Raw genomic sequence first — 19,328 nt, forward strand, 5'->3', positions numbered from 1 at the left:
ATTGTGGTTTGGGTCGTAGAGTGTTTGTTCTTTTATGAGGTCCTGCAGCTTGAGTCCCTCCTTCCTGTAGCTCTCTGGCTCTGCTTTACCACTTTTATAGCTGCCTGCCCGAGGTTACATAAACTGGAAGCTTATAGTGTCAAAGCTACTCATCCAGATGGGGCCTGTTGCAGCACTGATGACAAAGGTGCGTCCTTGTCATGGACCCAGCACGCTTTCCACTTCCAGGAGAATCATTTCCATGTGCTGGAAGTTTCCTAAACTGTGGGCAGTGAGCTCAGCAGGCTCTGGGCATGCACACAGTCATGCGCGTGTGCTGTACACACACCAGAAAAGCCCTGTGGAGATGTCCCCTTGCCCTGTAACAATGAGTAAATGGCCCAAAGCCACACAGCAGAAAGGTTATATATTCTCATCCAAACACCTCGATGAGACTCAAAGTGATCAGCCCACCTGGGGGAGGGGAGGAGCGCTGACCCCGTGCATTTCCACATTTCTCAAGACCCAGGTATCAGACTCTTCGGCCATGGAACCCACATTCTGAACTGCTCCTGATGCCCTGTCCTTGGCATGGCTCCCTCTGATTGTTTTTTGTTTTCTGTTTTGCTTTGTTTGTTTGTTTGTTTGTTTGTTTCTCTTCTTCCTTTGGTTTCAGTTCTTTTGGTTTGGTTTAGTTTTTCAAGACAGGGTGTCTCTGTGTAGCCTTGGCTGTTCTGGAATCACTTTGGAGACCAGGCTGGCCTTGAACTCACAGTGATCCACCTGCCTCTGCCTCCCCAGTGCTGAGCCCAATGTCCCTCTGATTCTTTACGAACTGAAAGCCGAATAAATGAGTACCAGTCCTGCAAACCTTGACCTCTTGGGGGATTCCACAGTCGGAGGTACCTGAGCACAGGCTGCTTTGATCAGACCCAGCTAGCATGGCCCTCAGCAGTGAGAAAGGAGGGGCTGCCCTCTGAACCCCGGCAAACCAACCTCCCATCCCTTGTAGAATAACCAGATTGATGGCTCTTCTGGGAGGCAGCAGCTGGACCTGTTTGCCCAGCTTCTGCCCTTCTTAACCAGAAGGCTAAAGGTGTGAGGAGTTAGCCTGATAGCAAGTGAGTTTAATGATTTCACCCCCAACTGCACAGGTAATCTTGGAATTTTACAGTCTTTACCTTTCCCAAACCTCACAACAGCCCTCAAGGCCGACATGTGGGCTGAAAGTTGGGCCCCAGTCTCCAACAGGGCGCTAGTGCCACAGCACCCCTCCTCTTTACCCCTCCCCCACCAAGACACATGGCTTTCACCAGCATTCATCTGAGGTCGGAAGGCTAGTCCCATGGCCTTTGGTTTTCCCTCCACAGAGAAGTGGCGAAGACTGTGATCTTACGTACACCTGCAGCCATGCTTGCCCACGGAGACATTAGTTTATCTTATGTGAGCTGGGGAAGGATGTGGAGAGAACGGTGTTGTCTTCCTCTACCCACAGTTTCCACTGGCATCCTGGTTTTGTGTCCCCTCAGGTGGCCTAGGGATCGGTAGCTTGTTATGTCCATAGTGGCTGGGGGTAACAACGCCTGACGCAGGGAAGCCCAGACCTGCAGTCAGATCCCTGAACTTTAGTCCCAGCTGTCCTAGGACCCCACTGGATGACTTAAACACTGGGACTGGCCTAATTGCTATCTGAGTCTCTCTGAGAGATTCTTGAGTTTGAAATAGTTCTGAACGTAGGGGGCCGAGCACAATGGCACCCTGCGTGTGGATGCAGTCAGGCGGCTTTGTGTGGGCCGACATGCAGATGCTCTCTACTCTCTGACCTTGCGCTCTATCAGGGAGGAGGCTGCCTTTTGTAGTTGCACAAAGGCGCTTGTTTGGTATGCTGGGGAAGGCCCTGCCTTCTGGCCTGGTTTCCTTGGCGTAGGAACTCTCCCCCTTGAGTAAGTATTGTTCTCAGCCAGGGCTGCTGCTCCTTCAGGACTTGGGTCAGCAGAGTGAAGTAGAGAGCCACCAGGGCTTGTGAGCTGCTGGTGAGGCAGCTGCACTGTTTTCTCTGCCCTTGAGGAAGAGCTTCAACTCTGCCTTCTAGCAAGACAGTGCAAAGCTGTAGCCACATACACCTGATACAACAGACACACACATATCTCCATTTAGGTATGGAGAATGGCCTGTCCTGAGCTCTTTGCCAAGGATGGGGATTCTGAAAGGACTCTGTAGGCACCTGCCATCAGAAGCTCACAGCCTGCAGGGGACAGAGAGAGGACGGGCAGACTTTACACTGGAGTGCCCAGAGCCTCTGTTGTTTGCTTAGAATACAGATGGGCAGGAAGCTGAACATGGTTGACATTTCTGAGGGGAGGGACTCAGGAAATTCTGGGAGTTTTAGAAGCTGCGTAGATGCTTCATCGGGTTATGGAAGGTTCCAAAACAGAAGGATCTGAGCCACATGGGTTACATCCACAAGAAGGCATTACTTGTTTGTATCTAGAAATAATTCAGTTTTCATCCCTGGGGTGATGCTGCTGGTACCGTTAAGTAGAGACCAAAGATGCTGTTACGTCACAGCAAAGTGCTCCAGCTCTGGCTCAGCGGTCACTGGTGCAACAGAGAAGTCCAGGTTAAGGTTACTATAGGTCGTTCTGATGACCCAAAACATAGGGCAGAGGTGAGACTTGCCCCACTGATGAGCCCTGCCTATGCAAGGTCTCTTAAGAGTCTGGACTCCTTTGAGGGTCACGAGACCAACTAGTTCATCAGCCTTGTTTTATGCTATGGAAGTGACAGGAGGGACCAGCCACAAAGCTATTCCAGAAGTTGAACAAGAGGTAGAGACCTCCTATGCTAGGGAACAAGAGGTTAGTGACCCAGAGAGGGTTTATAGAGCACTGTGAGGGGTGAGGGCTGATAGGATTTGATCAACTGATCAACGAGGAGGAAAAGCCAGTAGACTTGGCTTTGTCTGTGACTGGAGGGATGTTGAATTTGGAAGTGCCCATGGAGCAGGTGATATGTCCCAGCAGCCATCAGCTGTGTGGGTGTAGACATCTGTCAGAGCCTTCTGTAGTCTGGGTTATCGAAGCATATGGGGTCTGCAGGGCAAAGCAGAGCCTTCCTCCTCTCTGTTCTCTAATGGCAATTAAAGAAAAGCTGGAAAGCGAGAGGAATCATTAAAGCTGAGTGGCAGCACGAAGGGCATTCTAAGGCCCCTCCCCTTCCCTCCCCCTCCCCGGCCCTTGCTGCTCAGGCAGACTATCAAAGGAGGAGATGGTGAGCTGCTACAGAAACACCCCATGAGGAGTCCTACCGCATCAGGGCCACTTTGCCAGTGCGCCTACAACAGCTTCTAAACAACTGCCAGCTCGAATTAACCTCTCTCTCTCCCTCTCTCTGTGCGTCTCGCCTCAGTAGGTAACCAGGTGAAGGATGCTGGATGCAGAGCCAGGCAGGAGGGGCAGTGATTTTTTCTCTCCTCACCAAATCGGTTTCCTTGGATTCTGAGTCTGTAAAGTCTTTTTTTTTTTTTTTTTTTTTTTTTTTTTTTGTAATGTATATATTTTGTAAACCCCAGGCCTCCACCTTCACCAGGAGCCTTGAAGTTAGACTTGGCATGGAGAATCATGGGTGCGGTCCGTGCTGCCGCAGAGGGATTAGGGGGCTGGTTTTCCTGGGCTTGATGCTGAGGATGAATGTCAGGCAGGGCCTCGGAGACCAAAGCACAGCGTAATTATCACCCTCCACAACTACACTGCAAAAGTCAGGGCACATTTGATTTTTTTTTTTTCCCCCTACCACAGATATTTCATTGTTTAATTGGTAGTGACACAGATGGCTGACTCTCACCAGGGTGTCTAAGACCCAGCCTCCTGCAGCCTGGTCCTGGGAACTCTCTGCCTTTCACATTCTTTTTTTTTTTTTTTTTTTTTTGGTTTTTCGAGACAGGGTTTCTCTGTGTGTAGCCTTGGCCATCCTGGACTCACTTTGTAGACCAGGCTCGCCTCGAACTCACAGCTATCCGCCTGCCTCTGCCTCCCGAGTGCTGGGATTAAAGGCCTTTCACATTCTTAGACATGCACCAGTCTTAACTGTCCTGCTTGCTTTTTCAGTTACAAAAAAAAAAAAAAAAAAAAAAAAAAGTAAGAGTGGGATCCAAGAAGTCAGCTGAGAACTGGTCAGGCAGTCCTAGGTGATGTGAGGTGACCCTGTTCTGGATACTGGGGAAGAGTTTAGAAATAGGAGAGCGCAGTGGACTGTGGCGTTAAGAGAACACTGGCAGGAGAAACTGGTCAGTTGTGGCCCGGATGTGGAGGTCAAACATTTGCTCTGCCCACTCTCACATGGGTTCTAGGGATCACATTCTGGTCATCAAGATTGTATCCACCTGGAATAAAGAGTGCTCTCTGTGGGACTATGCACCTCCACGCTGTACCCTCCTGTACCAACCCTGGGCTGTGTCAGCCCCACTGGAGGACTTAAGTGTGTGTTTTGGTTGGTTGGTTGGCCTCACATGCAAAAGAAGTGCCATATTCCATAGTTCACAGGACACGACTGTCCCCAGTCAACCAAAGGCTCTCTCCCCTTTTCCCATCCTCGTTGCTTCCCATTCCTTTCTCCTGTGCTCAGTGTAAGTTCTCGGACATGTTTGTATCCTAGAAAAATGTGTGTTATCATAAGACTATTTTATATAAATAGTATTAGGCTATAGATGTCACTACAGCCTCTTGTGAGCTTGGCTGTCCTGGAACTTGCTTTGTAGCCAAGGGTGACCTTGAATTCCTGATTTTTCTATGTCTACATCCTAATGCTGGGATTACAGAAGTGAGCCACCACTCTTTTTTTGCTTGTTTGTTTTGTTTTTTGATTTTTTGTTTTTTTGAGACAGGGTTTCTCTGTGTAACAGCTCTAGCTGTCCTGGAACTCTCTCCGTAGACCAGGTTAGCCTTGAACTCAGAGATCCTCCTGCCTCTACCTCCCAAGTGCTGGGATTAAAGGCATGCGCCACCACTGCCCAGCTGAGCCACCACTCTTTTAAGAGGAACTGTCTGAAGAGATGGCTCAGCAGGTAAGAGCGCTTGCTGCTTTTGCAGAGTACCTGAGTTTTATTCCCAGCACCCATATCAGGCAATTCAGGAGGTTTCCTGTAACTCCAGTTCCAGGAGATCTTGTGCCCTCTTTGGCCTCCTTGGGCACTTGCATGTATGTGGTACATACTTAGATCCACATATTTACAAATAAAATAAGACTTCAAAAAGAACTGAAGATGAAACTCACCCATTGCTTCAGTCAGCTATGGAACGGCTTACTCTATACCTGTTTCCTTACCATGTCTTCCAGACAAAGACACTGAAATTGTTACCAATTCTTTGTTTTCCCAAGGGGCGCTGCAGTGAATATCTCATTTCTTTTCCTTTATAGACCTGTGTGCCAAGATCCAGCAAGTTCCCTGGTGCTCGGCCTGGTGTGGTTCTACTGTCTTATAGCACACATTTGGACCTAGAAAGTTCTTCTACCACACCTAGCTCATATTTTATTATTTCTTAACTCTCTACCATATCTGTAGTTAATTCTTCTCTTCTTGTCAGTCTCGCTAGATATAGGTCTGGCTTTAGTCCTTTCTAGGAAGAGGTTTTTTGATTTGATGTTTTTAAAATATCATGCAGCAGAGAAATGTGGTCTTGGACAGATGGGCCTGTTTTTGTTTTGCTGTGTACAAGCTGTGTGGCCTTGGGCACATTCCTTGGCTCCTGCACATTTACTTTCCTCAATTGTGAAATGGGACTAACAGGGCCTCCCAGTAGAGCAGTGGTGAAGAATCATATCAGAAAAGTTACCCAAAGTGCATGAGTGCTTGGGGAGTGTTTAGTGCATGTTTACTAGATACTTAGGGTTCTCCAGAGAAAGAGAATCAGCTCTGTGTGTGTGTGTGTGTGTGTGTGTGTGTGTGTCTGTGTCTGTGTCTGTGTGTATGCTTGTGTGTGTGTCTGTGTCTATGTCTTTGTGTGCCTGTGTGTGTGCCTGTGTGTTTGTGTCTGTGTCTGTGTGTCTGTGTCTATGTGTATGTCTGTGTGTGCCTGTGTGTCTGTGTGTGTGTGTCTGTGTGTATGCTTGTGTGTATGTCTGTGTCTATGTCTGTGTGTGTCTGTGTATGTGTCTGTGTGTGTGTGTCTGTGTGTATGCTTGTGTGTGTCTGTGTCTATGTCTGTGTGTGCCTGTGTATGTGTATGTGTGTATGTGTCTGTGTGTGTGTCTGTATGTGCCTGTGTGTGTCTGTGTGTGTGTATGTGTATGTGTGTCTGTGCCTGTGTGTGTGTCTGTGTCTATGTGTGCCTGTGTGTGTGTGTATCTGTGTCTGTCTGTGTGTGTCTGGGTGTGTATGTGTCTGGGTGTCTGTCTTTCTGTCTGTCTGTGTCTGTGTGTAAACAGAGATGAGAGAGAAGCAAGAAAAACTTGGTTCCTGGCTTTTGGTTGTCTTGTTGCATGATGATCCCACGACTAGGTTACATCAGCCCAGATTGGTCATGAACTTTCTGTATATACAGAGATGTCCATGAGCTCCTGAGTCTCTGGCCCCCACCCTCCAAGTGCTAGGATTGCGGTATGTACCTCCACACTGGGCTAAGGAGATTACTTTTTAGATGAAAGTCTAAAACCTCAGGCTAAGCCAGCAGGCTAGAGACCTAGGGGAGAGTTGTACAAGTTCAGAAGCAGAATTTCTTCTTGTTTGGGAGACGTTGGCCTTTGTCTGTGGTGGCCTTAGGCTGATTGGAGAAGGCCCCACACAATAGAGGAGGGTCTGCTCTATTTGAAACCCAAAAATATACCTTCATAGAAACATCCACCATGGAAGTTCACCAAGTATCTGGACCCTGTGGCCCAGGCAAGTTAACGTAAAATTAAGGTCCATGGTGCCTCAGAGTGTCTTTGCTGGAGCTGTGCCTTTTGTCAGAAATGTTCACTTTGTAGCTCCCTCAAAGCAAGGAAGGCACATTCCCTCTCCACTTGGCCCGGGTACTCATTGCCAGGGTACTCTCACATACAGCAGCCCAGCCAAGTCCCCTGCTCAGTCCCCCCTGTTCCTTTCTTCTCCCTACTTCTTTCTCATGGCACACTAGGACATCCTATTCATCGTAATGCTTGCTTTATTCTCCTTGCCTGGCTGGAAGCAGTACCTGCCTGTCTCTTGCTGCACACCACATGTCACCTGTGTAACTCTTAAGGCATTTATCTTTTTCACCTTGTGCCTTAGTTACTTTGTGTAAGCGGCTTATCATCCTGTGGCAATTGTAGCTTCTTACCTGTCTCTAGATCCTCACTGGGCCTAAGGGGGCCGAGGATTCATCATGCGGATGTTAATGATTGCCAAATGAAAGAACTGGCAGAGCCATAAGTGACCCTGTAGGAAGTGAGGCGGTAGGGAGATTCCAAAGGCTAGACTTGTGGTATAGTGTGAAGATGGTGATGTGATGGTGACAGTGTTATGGGTGATAGAAGCTTATTGAACATACTGTTTCCCAGCATTGCTCTAAGTGCTAATGTGTGCCATTGAGTCATCAACACATTGAGATAGGTGCCATTATTAACTCCATTTTCCTGCCAAGGAGTCCAGGTACTAACGAGCCACGTGTGGAATTGACCTGGCTGAAGAGTCTGTATTTTCAACTACTGTACTTGGGTGTGTGGCACCTCACATGCCTTATCCTTTATCCTCAGGGCATCTGCACTTTGCAGATGAAGAAACAGGCTTACTGAGATCTAGTATCCTGCCTAAGATCATATAAGTAGAAAGTGGTGGGTCTACAGTGTTAGGGGCCCCCAAGAAAACCCTTAGAGATGGGACGGGAGACGATTTGTGAAGGAAAATGGAAGCAGCCCAAGTTAGAAAATTGGGTCTTCCCCGGGGTGAAAAAAAAGCCTCTGTTTCAGTGGGGACCAATCAGGGTAGGCGAGGCCTCCTGAGCACGCTTCTTAATTTGATGATGAGGGACAGGGAAGGCTGAACATCAGAGGTCAGGAGTGCCTGGCCAACTGGAGCTCTACCACTGTCAGCCCTGGACTTTGCCAGCTCAGGGAGACAGAGTACGTAGGCCCGCTGAGAGAGCGATGGGCATGCGGATCTGTGGCTGATGAAAGTGAACTCCTCCCTTACACCTCGACCGTAGCATCTCCTCACATCTGCTCTTTCCCTGGGCAGCTGTTTCCAGGCTCCCAGTCCTCTTTTGATATGGCTTCTAAAGAGTTCTGGAAATTTCCAGAGCGGGCTGGGGTTTACCCAGTATGAAGTACCAGCAGCAGAGCCTGCTCCCTCAGGCCCTTCACCAGAATTCAGTGTGCTCTGAAATTAGAGTACCTGAAGAACCCAGGAACGGTGGCAGGTAGGGGTTTGGACTCTTGGCCATCAGTCGCTCCAAGGCAAGGTGGTCCTCTCTGGGCAGGTGTGTCTCAGAACACGTAACAGTCACAACATGTCTCAGCAGCACCTTCTCTGTCCAGGTCATTGCTGTGGTCATGGATCGTTTCACTGATGGGGATATATTCCAAGACATCGTGGATGCTGCCTCTAAGCGCCGGGTCCCCGTGTACATCATCCTGGATGAGGCAGGGGTGAAGTACTTTTTGGAGATGTGTCAGGGCCTGGAGCTTGCAGACTTCCGCATTCGGGTGAGCTCATCCCTGGCCCAGGTTTGTGGGCCCTTTCCTCTGGCTCCTCGTTCTGCCTCCTCCCAAGCTCAGGGGCTCAGGCTGAAGTTCAAGAACCCAATATTTTTTCCTTCTCTGTGAAGCCGTGACTCAGGAACCTGTAAATGCTTACTTATATATCCTGGAGCTGCTGAGGCTGAAGGAGGCAGTTCTGGCCCCGCCCTGACCCTGCCCCTAACCCTACCCTGGGGTGCTCAGCCTGTAGAACCACAGACTTCCCTGTCAGGTTCAACACAGGGCTGTAGTTCTCTGGTGGGGAACATTGAGCAAGAACGTCCTGGGCTTATTGAAAGTAAAATATGTAAGGCTGAAAGAAGCAGAGAATTTTTGGTAGACTCAGCAATTAGGGTCTGTGGACCTCTCCCAAAGCAAGAAAGACCTTGGTGCAGAGCCTTGAGGTCTCCCCAGACAGGGCAATGGTGTCTCTCTCCTCTTCTCAACAGAACATCCGTGTCCGCTCTGTGACAGGAGTTGGCTTTTACATGCCCATGGGGAAGATCAAGGGGACTCTCTCTTCGAGGTTCCTGATGGTGGATGGGGACAAAGTAGCCACTGGATCTTACAGGTGGGTTGGGCCAGGTCAGGGGAGGGCTCAGGGGACCTGTGTTCATGGTAGTTGTTCAGGAATGGGCTAGCCACAGTCATGCATTTTTAAAAGTCATCGTCTGTCCTGATGGCAGATAGCTCCCTGCACAGCTCTTTCCTCAGACTTTCTGTTGATGGATTGATTAGTCCAGAGAGAGGATCAACTCTTCCCAGGCATTAAGCATTGCCAGCTCGTCATGGTCCCTGGCAGCTGGTTGTACGTTGAGATGTGAGATGTCTTAGTTACTTTTCTATTCCTGTGACAAAACACCATGAAAGAAAGCATTTCATTTGGGGGCTCACAGTTCCCGAGGGTTAGAGTTCATGACTGTCATAGCTGGGATCCTGGCAGCAGGCAAGCAGGCATGGCGCTCGAGCAGCCACTGAGAGCTCACCTCTTATCTATGCACACAAGGCAAAGAGAGCTAACCGAAGGACATGGGTGTTTGAAACCTCAAACCCCACCCTGAGTGGCACCCTTACCGCAACAAGGCCACACTCCTAACTCTTCCCAAGCAGTTTGACCAATGGTGGACTAAGCACTCAAATAGGTGATGAGCCTTTGGGGGCCATTCTCATCCAAAGCGCCATGCATGGGGCACAGAGAGACGACTCCACAATTTGAATTGAAAAGTGAAGTCCTAGGTACATGAGAACCTGTATGTGAGCCATCTCTTTCCTCTGAGAACATAAAAATCTAGCTAAGACTTGAGCACACTGTAGCAATGAATAAATGACCCGAGTCATCTTCTGTAATTGAAGTGTGGGTTTTATAGACACTGCACTCTGGGAAGGATCAGTACAGGTGGACCAGTGCTAGCAATGGCACAGCTTAGTTCCTATGTATTACATGTGTTATTTCATTTGAGCCTCAAAGCCTTTGAGTTAAGAACCTGGGGGTCTGGAGAGATGGCTCAGAGGTTAAGAGCACTGGCTGCTCTTCCAGAGGTCGTGAGTTCAATTCCCAGCAACCACATGGTGGCTCACAACCATCTATAGTGAGATCTGGTGCCCTCTTCTGGCTTTCAGGCACACACACAGGCAGAACATAGTATATATAATAAATAAATAAATCTTTAAAACAAAAACAAAAACAAAACCCAAGAACCTGCCATCTCCCTATGGCATGCTCTGCCTTAGGTCCTATACTCCACATTCTACAAGGCACACACACAGGACAGGGTAGATGTGGATCCAGGTCTGACTTCTCAAGCCCCATGGGAAGGAAAGGGAGGGAGAATTTGGCCTTTTGAAAGGAGAGTGGTCCAGTGTGAGAGCAAGAGGTACCTTTCTCCAGGTGTCAGGCAGTCTGCCCACGGCAACAGGGCAGGTTGAGGCAGTGCAGGGTGTTGAGGGAGCTACTGGTAGGACACTGGGGAGGTCTGGGCCCAACCATGTCTCTGCTTTTCTGTTCCTAGCTTTACTTGGAGCTCCTCCTATGTGGACCGGAATCTTCTCTTGCTCCTGACGGGGCAGAACGTGGAGCCCTTTGACATAGAGTTCCGAGAGCTGTACGCTATCTCTGAGGAGGTGAACTTGTCCCAGCACCTGGGCCTAGCAGGCAGGCTTGGCCTCAACTACTCCTCTACTGTAGCTCGCAAGCTTATCAACCCCAAGTATGCCTTAGTGGCAGGCAGCCGCTGTCCTCCAGGAGAGATGATGCGCTGGGCAACTCAGCAGCAGCGGGAAACTGGTACAGAGGGACAGAAGGAGGGTAGTGGTGGTGGTGAGTCTGCCCGGCGTCTGGAGAGCTTTCTGAATGACCTGGCCACAGTAGAACAGATATTGCCCACAGTGGAGCCCGTTCCCTCGAGATTGCTGAGACCAAAGGACGGTAGGATGGTCTCTCACGTGCATGTAGACCTAAGGCACAAAGCCCGAGAGGCGCTCCCCCAGAACGGCAAAGCAGAAGCTGCCAATGGAGAGGCCACCCCAGCCAAGGAAGGCAAACGCTTGAGCAGCAGGCTGTTCAGCCGACGAGTGAAGAGGCCTGCGGCACCCAACAACACGGCCAGCTCCCCCTCCACTGAGACTGATGTAGAGTTTCCTTTGGGGAAGAGGCCCACCGAGGGTTCCAGTGCCAACATGTCAGGTGAGCTTATGGCCCTTATAGAAGCTCTGCCTCCCAGCTACAGGGAACAACTTGCTGGCAGGAAGCAGGCAGGAGCTCCTGGGTCAAAAGGGCCTCCATTCCCAGCCTACCTCTGGTCATTGAACCTGGTGACCCTGGCTGGGCAAGTCACTGCAGGTCCAAGTTTCATGTTCCTCGCCTCTGAGAAGGAGGAGTGACACATGCCTTGCTTGGTGTTCAGCACCAAGTGGGCACAGGATGCTCTGGGAGGACTCTCTCTACTCCCCTGTGGTGTCCCCTTCATAGGCACACAGTGAAAGAACGAAGTGTGACCAGCTTTTCTTTACTGTGTGAAGAAACAGCACAGCCCTGACTGTGAGTCTAGGGCTCTTGCTGGGCCACCCTGTTCCTTGCTGTCTTCACAATCTGACCTGGTCAGACATATCCCACCTTCTCCTGGTCCCACTGATGCCCTGAGCCAGCTTCCCAGTTTCTGTGGTAAGTTAGAACTGGTTTTTCCCATGTCTGTTTGAAAAGCAAATTTGCCTTCTGGGAGAAATTGGTGATGCGGTGACATCTTTTCTAACCATCTCTCTGGAACTTCTTGAAGCCCTGGTTTGTTTTTTTTTTTTCCCCCAAAGCAGTCATCAATATGACCTTTCAGGAGTCTGGTGATGACAAACAGGCTGCTGTGGAGCCTTGCTCATCTCAGCATCCCTGAGTTGGGAGGACTCTTTGCTGGGATTTTTTTCTTCTTCTTCTTCTTCTTCTTCTTCTTCTTCTTCTTCTTCTTCTTCTTCTTCTTCTTCTTCTTCTTCTTCTTCTTCTCCTTCCCTTCTTCTTCTTTTGTGGTGCAGGGCTTTGCGATCTTTCTCTCTTCTTCTTCTTCTCCTTCTCCTTCTCCTTCTTCTTCTTCTTTTGTGGTTGCAGGGCTTTGCGGTGATGAGAGCTCAGCTCCCTGGCTGGCTCACTAGGTGAAAGCTGATTGTGACGTGTCCTGAGCAGCCCAAGGCTCCCAGGACACAGATATCCCATAGACCTGGCTTTGATCCAATCAAACACCACTTTTTCTCCTGTTGAACCCAGGAATGTAGCTGCCTCTTAGAGCAGGTCTTGGGGTCTCTGTGATATGATCGCCAGGACCTCACCCCTGCCTCCAGTGGAGCTACACTTCCTGAGCAGCTCTGCAGGCAGGTTCTGCATGGGGACTCCCTTTCCCTTCTCCCTCGTGGTGGCTCTTTGAGTCCAGATTCGGGTGGAGACTGGGAAAAGCACATTAAGTGTCTGGCATGGAAATGACCGCAGGCAGACTCAAAGCCAGGCCTGGACCTTGGCCTGTCAAGGGAACAGTGGCTGGTCCCTCATCCTCATTCCCCTTGGGCCTCCCCGGGGCTCCATAGCACCAGATGCCGGATGTGCTCTGTGGCTCTGATTTGGAAAGAGGGTTGCCATGGTGAACACCTGGCAAGGAAGAGGAGGGGGGTAAGCCCAACCCAAAGGGGCTGTTTCCCAACTCCTGACTGGCAGTCAAGTGGAAGCTTTCTCTTCCCCTGCCCCTCACCCTGAGGTGCTGTTTCCATAGAAACACAAAGCCCATTGTCCTCGCTGCCTCTGGTGTCCCGCTTAGATGACTTGGGCAGTTAGTGTTTGCCTATTTTTGAGCACTTGTACACAGGGTCCTGGGGCCAACAAGCAGACCCCATTGTGCCTTTGGGAGCTCCCTCTCTAGAGCAGCCAGTCCCCTGAGCAGAGGGGCTAAGGTAAGAGTGTATAACACAGGTAGGGAAGTCTGAAGTGTGTCCCACCTCCAGCCTGGGGAGGAACAGAGAGGTAGCACTCACACATGCACCCTGCCACCCCATCAAGGCCCCAAAGTCCCAGATCGCTATTGAAGCCACTGGCCTCTGTTTCATTCTTGCTCAAAGGCAGAGTTGAGAAGCAGGGTTTCTCCCACCAAAGGCACCGTCCTGCACCCTCTCTACCTACCAAGCCCTAGGCTCATGGGCCTCTGGTACCTTTCCTCAAGGTGGCAGCCACTGAGCAGCTGACTACACACCCCAATCCTGGGAGAGCTGGAAGCTCTTCACTCCTCAGAGAAGAGAGCCATTGGGGAAAGAATCCTCTCCCACAGGGAACCTTCAAGGTGCAAGGGGCAGTGGTGGCCTGATCGTTGCCCTCCCCTCCCCAGGGGCTGTCTCCTCTTCTGGAGGAGGAGGGGTGAGCTGGGGAGGGCTTCTGAGGTTCCTCAGAGTAGATGCTGACTGTCCTGTCTGTCTTTGCACCCTCTTGTCAGAGCGGAGGTGGGTGGATGACAGGGTGGGTGAAAGAGAGAAAGATAGGAAAAGCCGAGAGCTGACAGCCTGTAAAATTGCTTGACAAGAAGTATACAGTTGTCAAACAGCATGCAAAGTTTTGCAAACCCAGGTGTGGCCCTAGGGAGAATCTCTCAGAATCGCCTTCTTTGGGGCTGGGCTTGGGGGAAGGGGGCTGGGGTGGGGGGGGAGGCCACGATGGAATTAGCCTGGTAGTTTGAAGACCCAGAGCCCCCTCTAGTGGCTGAATCTTGATGTCCTTTGCCTTTTTCTTTTTCTCTAACTAAGCTTTGTCCCTGCACTAGGTAATTAGCTCCTGCCTTCCTGGCCACTTGCCACCTGCGCTCATACAGGATCTCTGGGCAGGCTCTCTGGAGGCAGAGATTTCCCAGTCTCAGGAGGGCACAGCTAGGGGCGTTCTTGTTTAAAAATCCTGTGGATAGAGTCTGCACTGCTGGGCTGGGCACAGAAATCTGCATTTTGTTTTGTTTTGTTTTAAACCACTATGAAACAGGATTTAGTCAACTAAATCTACCATTCTCTGGATAGCATTCACCATATTGGTAAAGACTAAGGAATTGATGACGTTCAGCAAAATGTCGAATGCTAGTGGTGCTGACAGTTAAAAAAAAAAAAAAAAAAAAAAAAAAGCTTTGGAAACCAAAACTTGTATCACAGCTATTGCTGTAAAGATCCATTTCATCTTTTAACCAATCCCTGCTGCCAAGAATTTAAAATTCAACACTACATTAAACCAGAAGCATAGCACAGGGATTCCAGTGTCAAAGGAATGTATGCCGCAAAAGAGTGGACGTCAGGATCTCCACCACAAGACTGTGCCCGCTCCTGTGGGGTTAGCATATGATGGCTCCAATGCTACCTTGCCCTGTCCGCTTCTCACGCTGCACTGTAACAGACACATTAGCAGGCCCTGAAGCACCGAGTGTAAATGTTTGCGTTTTGGTTTGGGTTTGTTCTTTCTTTCTTTCTTTCTTTCTTTTTCTTTTCCTTTTTTTGAGACAGGGTTTCACTGTGTAGCTTTGGCTGTCCTGGAACACATTATAGACCAGGCTGGCCTAGAACTCACAGAGCTCTGCCTGCCTCTGCCTCCTGAGTGCTGGTGTTAAAGGTGTGCACCACCACGCTGGGCTGATGTCTGCTCTCCCGATGCAGGAGTGTTCTTCAGACCAGCGCCAGCCAGCGCTGTTAGTTACGGGAGACTCCCGCTGAGCTCTGCCCTCACTGGGTTAGAGGAGAGGATTCCCTGGGGCTGTTCTTGAACCCCTAGGGGATCATTGGTAAATGGACAATGGTTTTCAAGTATTAAAGCGACGTAATGTGAAATTCTGTCACTCAGAACTCAGGTGGTTTTTGCAATGTTAATGACACCCCATGAACAAGATCCTTGAACTCCAAAAGGGGACAGCCTTGTGACCACAGACAGGCTGTGAGGAAAGTGCAGCATGGTCTGTCTCTGAGACTCCTCAAAGCAGCTGCAGCTGTCTCTAAACTGTTAGAGATGTTGGTTAGAGATGTTGTGGTTGCCCTGCCTCTTTAGAGGCTGGCTTGCCAGGCATCCCTTCTCTGAGTTTAGGGTTGTGGCTGCTAGGTGATGACGTCAGGCTCTTCAGTGTTGTCCTTTAGGGCTGGATGTCTTTGTTGAATATCTGAGTCCTAACCAAGGACAGAGTGGTAGGGAGGTGCCTCCAGGGCTGAGGATCTGTGCCCCTTACTTAGGAATGTCACTCAAGCATTGCTCCTGAGGAGCATGTGTGGAAGGCCCAGTTGCTGTGTAGAATTTGTAGTCAGAGTTGATTATTCTGGGCCCTGTGACCAGCATGGGGTTCTGGTCATGTGACTGAGGTGAGCTTTGCTCCAGAGGCAAGGCAGCTCTAGTGTTCATATATGTATGGTTTACTCCATTTCATGTGTGTGGCTGTTTTGTCTGCATGTATATATGTGTACTACATGTGTGCCTGGTGCCTGCATAGTTCAAAAGGAGGCATTAGGCCCCTGTAACTGGGTTTACAGGTGTTCGTGGCCCACCGAGTGATGCTGGGGACTGAACTTGTGTCCTCTGAAAGAGAACAGGTGCTCTTAGCTTCTTAGTTGTGTCTCCAGCTCAGCTGTACTGTTCTTCCCAGTTCCTCTGAGGCTGCCTGGGCCTCTGCTCACTCTCTCAGGAAGGTGCTAAGTACCTTGCATCATCCAGCGTTGTTTGCACTGGTCTGAACTCCAAATAGCTAACCATTGCCTACTTATTTATTTTATCCAACAAGAATATGGTTTTGAGCCAGGCGTGGTGGTATACATGCCTGTAATCCCAGCACTCAGGAGGCAGAGGCAGGCAGATAATCTGTGAGTTCGAGGCCAGCCTGGTTCACAAAGCGAGTCCAGGACAGCCAGGGCTACACAGAGAAACCCTGTCTTCAAAAGCAAAAAAGAAAGCAAACAAATAAACAAACACAAAAAAAGAATATGGTTTTGGAATGTTTGCTCAGTGGGGCACTATTCTAAAGTAAGCAGAGAACGGAGATCAAAAGGCTTTTCTTGTGGTGCCCATTGCCCTAGAGACAGTTGAGTGCAGGGAGTATCCTGACTGTCACACGGTGCCCAGGGAAGGCCTTTGGTTAAGGAGCACTGAGTAGTGCCTCAAATGGACACGTGGACATCAGGGAAAGAATGTTCCAGATACAAAGAATGTGAAGGCCTAAAAGCTAAAGGAAGAGAGAACTTACTGGCGTCATAGGCCTGGCCACGCCTTCTCCTGAAGCATCTTGCCTGCTAGCTGTTGTTCTGCATGCCCAAGGCTGTCTGTCACATCCCGAGCCCCTCCAATTGTGCCACTCTCTTGTTTTGTTTTGTTCTTTCAATTCAGGGTTTCTCTGTGTAGCCTTGGCTGTCCTGGAACCCACTCTGAAGACCAGGCTGGCCTCAAACTCAGAGATTTACCTGCCTCTGCCTCCCAAGTGCAGCAGCAGCAGCTCCACCTGCCTGGCAGTGCTAATCCTCTTTGCAGCTTGGCTTTCTCACATTAGTCTTCCTTGGGCCATTCGCCTCCCTGCCACACATACGTTATAAAAGAAATTGTTTGGTTGCCTGGCGTAATTCTTCCACATTAATCTGAGTGGGTCTGAGGCAACTGCCCTTGGCAGTTTCCTGGTAAATTAACATGGAAGGAATGATGGAACACAGAGAATTTCCCCTCAGGCCTGCTTCTCTCTCAGAGTCATGGAAATGAATCCCAAGGGTAAGGGATATCAGCAGGCTGTCATCCAACCCTACAGACAGAAGTGTTGGACCTGCTAAAGACCAGTTTCTCTGGGAAGGATCTGGCAAGGCACAGGGGCTATGCGTGCTCCTGTGCCCTTGGCACACTCCTGTCCACCTTTGGGATCCAGAGGTTGATTTGGCTTACCTGCCTTCGAGATGCTGCTGCCTCTGGGGAGGCACTGGGTGTCTGCTTACCAGGCCAAAGCCAACAGAAAAAGCTACCTAGGAGAGGAAGTGGGAACCTTGCATCCGCTGTTGCTGCAGCAGCGAGGGGCTCCAGCGTGGTAGAATTTAATGACTTTCACAGAGCCACGCCAGACACAGCCCTCAGCACCACCACAGAAAGCCTCTGGTTTCCTGTTCTGCGGCCTCCTAGGCAGTCACTTGTCTGTGTCTAAGGGACACCCAGGAAGGAGGGGCTGGTTTTGCAGTTAAGCCCTGAGGGGTGAGTTCACTGTAGCCCCAGTGAGGCAGTGGCTAGTAGTTCGCAGACAGCAGGTGTGGGCAGTGTGGCCTTCGACAGGCATGGGGACTCTCAAAGGGGCTGAAGCACCAGAGTTCCGGGTCTACCCCTGCCCGTGCGCCTCCTGCTACTACAATTCACAAGAGGCAGTCGTCACCTTAATTAAATTCACAGCTGAGGTGGTATGGAAGGTGGTGTGAGCGCCAGGGAGATTGTCTTCATTGTATGAAGAGGAGGAACAGGCAGGAAGTAGCACAGTGGCTTCCACCTGGGAAAAGCAGCCAGCAGGCACTCTGAGCATGCGGACTCTGCCTTCAAGTGTCCAGTGCCTCCAGGGCCAGCCCGAGGTGTGAGGTCTGCCTCACAGCTCCCCTTCCCCCGCTTTCCCAGAGTTCAGAGCAGGGTTCAGCCTTTTCAGACTGTGAAGGAGGTAGAAATAGATGCAGAGACCAGAAAGGGGAGAGGGGGGACAGGCTAGAGAAAGGCAGCCTTTGCAACCTCGGGGCCTGTGCTGTGCCACCCTCTGCCTGCCTCACTCCACAGCAGTGCGCCCACCCTGCCCACTCTCCCCAGGCATAGCTCTGATTCTCCAACTCAGTTACCTGCGGGGCAGAAGGAGCTGAGGAGGCCAGGGCCTGGCACTGTCCCTGTCAACTGGCCACTTCAGGAACACAGGGCTACTACTTGCTTCAGCTCTACAGTCTTTCTGGCTCTCCTCATTGTTGCCCCCATACTCTTCTGTTAGGGTCCCTGGGGTGCCCTTGATTTCCCTCTGAGAGCTTGAAGCTGCCTGGCCATTTAGCTGCTAGTGCCAGGCGTCTCTAAGTCATGGGTGGCTGGCTCCTGGGTCCCCATCATCTTCGGTCAGGAGACAGAGTGATGTCTCCAACCATGGGGATCCCCTGAGCGTGGTGAGTCTGCTGGAGCAGATAGTACCTTTGCTTCCCTAATCGCCCTGTCGAACTAGATTCCAGATCAGCAGCTTAGAAGAGAGGTATTAGCTCTGAACTTCACACTGGCAGCATGGATGGTTCAAGGTCCGGCTTGTTACTCATCATGCCTTCCATGTTTGCGCCCTGTCTCTGCAGGTAAAGGAAGCCCCAGTGTCTCCAAGCCCAACAACTGTGTGATCTCCTGAGCTGCAGGGTAGTGGTGGGCGGGACCTGCAGATGCCCACCCATCCTGTCCTGTGCTGAGGAGAATGTGGCCTGTATGCTGCCCTGGGCCACACATCAGACCCTCACCAGGCCTCCTACCCTGCAGCCTCTATCCAGTCTTAGGGCTGGAATCCCAGATGGCAGGATCTGAAGCATCTCAACCATCGTACAACTGTGGCAGACCGCAGTGGCCGGACAAGTGACACCTACCGCTACCTTGTTTACATGAAGCAGAAGCCTTCCTGGTGTCTGCACTCCTTTGTGTCTGTTCTCCACTGGGCCAGCCTGCTCTACAGGTCCACAGGTGGGACAAGGGCCATTTTTTTCCTGCCTTGGTAAGACAGGACATGCAAGGCAGCCCCAGCCACTTGGCCTTTTCCTTGGATTTCTGGTGCTGTCCAGTTCCCCACACCCCAGAGGTTGATGGGGGGAAAGGGTGGGACTCTGAGCCAGCCTTGCTCCAGCCTTGAAACTCCAGGAAGAAGATGAAGCTGAAATGCTGGGCCATTGGCTATTGTGACCTTAAGGACATCCATTCCTGCTGGCTCCTCTGAGTGGAATTGGCTTAGGGTTGGGGATACTAAAGTCTCCAACCAGTGACAGGATCTGACCGTGCTGGCGAAGAGCCCCTTTCCCTCCTACATTGTCATAGCAAGCCTGGCCTGAGTGCCCCCAGGGGCTCCCTGGATGGTGCTGTTGAAAACGGCCTCTGTAGTGGAGTGCCTTTCCCTGTGCCTGCTCCTTTCCGTGAGCTTTTGTTTACAGATGCTATGGAGGATGGGAGTTTGGGG

General features: G+C 50.6%; 1 protein-coding gene across 1 annotated transcript in view; it reads left to right on the plus strand.

Annotated features, from left to right (window-relative positions):
• Fam83f (family with sequence similarity 83 member F) overlaps positions 1-18,677 on the plus strand; it is a 29,518-nt gene extending 10,841 nt beyond the window's left edge. Inside the window, exons 2-5 of the mRNA XM_051160027.1 lie at positions 8,470-8,637; positions 9,120-9,241; positions 10,680-11,353; positions 18,469-18,677. Of these exons, the coding sequence (XP_051015984.1) occupies positions 8,470-8,637; positions 9,120-9,241; positions 10,680-11,353; positions 18,469-18,518 (1,014 nt within the window). The 3' untranslated portion in view covers positions 18,519-18,677. The remainder of the gene's footprint in view (positions 1-8,469; positions 8,638-9,119; positions 9,242-10,679; positions 11,354-18,468) is intronic.
• The last annotated feature ends 651 nt before the right edge of the window (positions 18,678-19,328 follow it).

This window comes from Acomys russatus, chromosome 17, assembly GCF_903995435.1.
Source record: "Acomys russatus chromosome 17, mAcoRus1.1, whole genome shotgun sequence".
NCBI classification, from domain to species: Eukaryota; Metazoa; Chordata; class Mammalia; order Rodentia; family Muridae; genus Acomys; species Acomys russatus.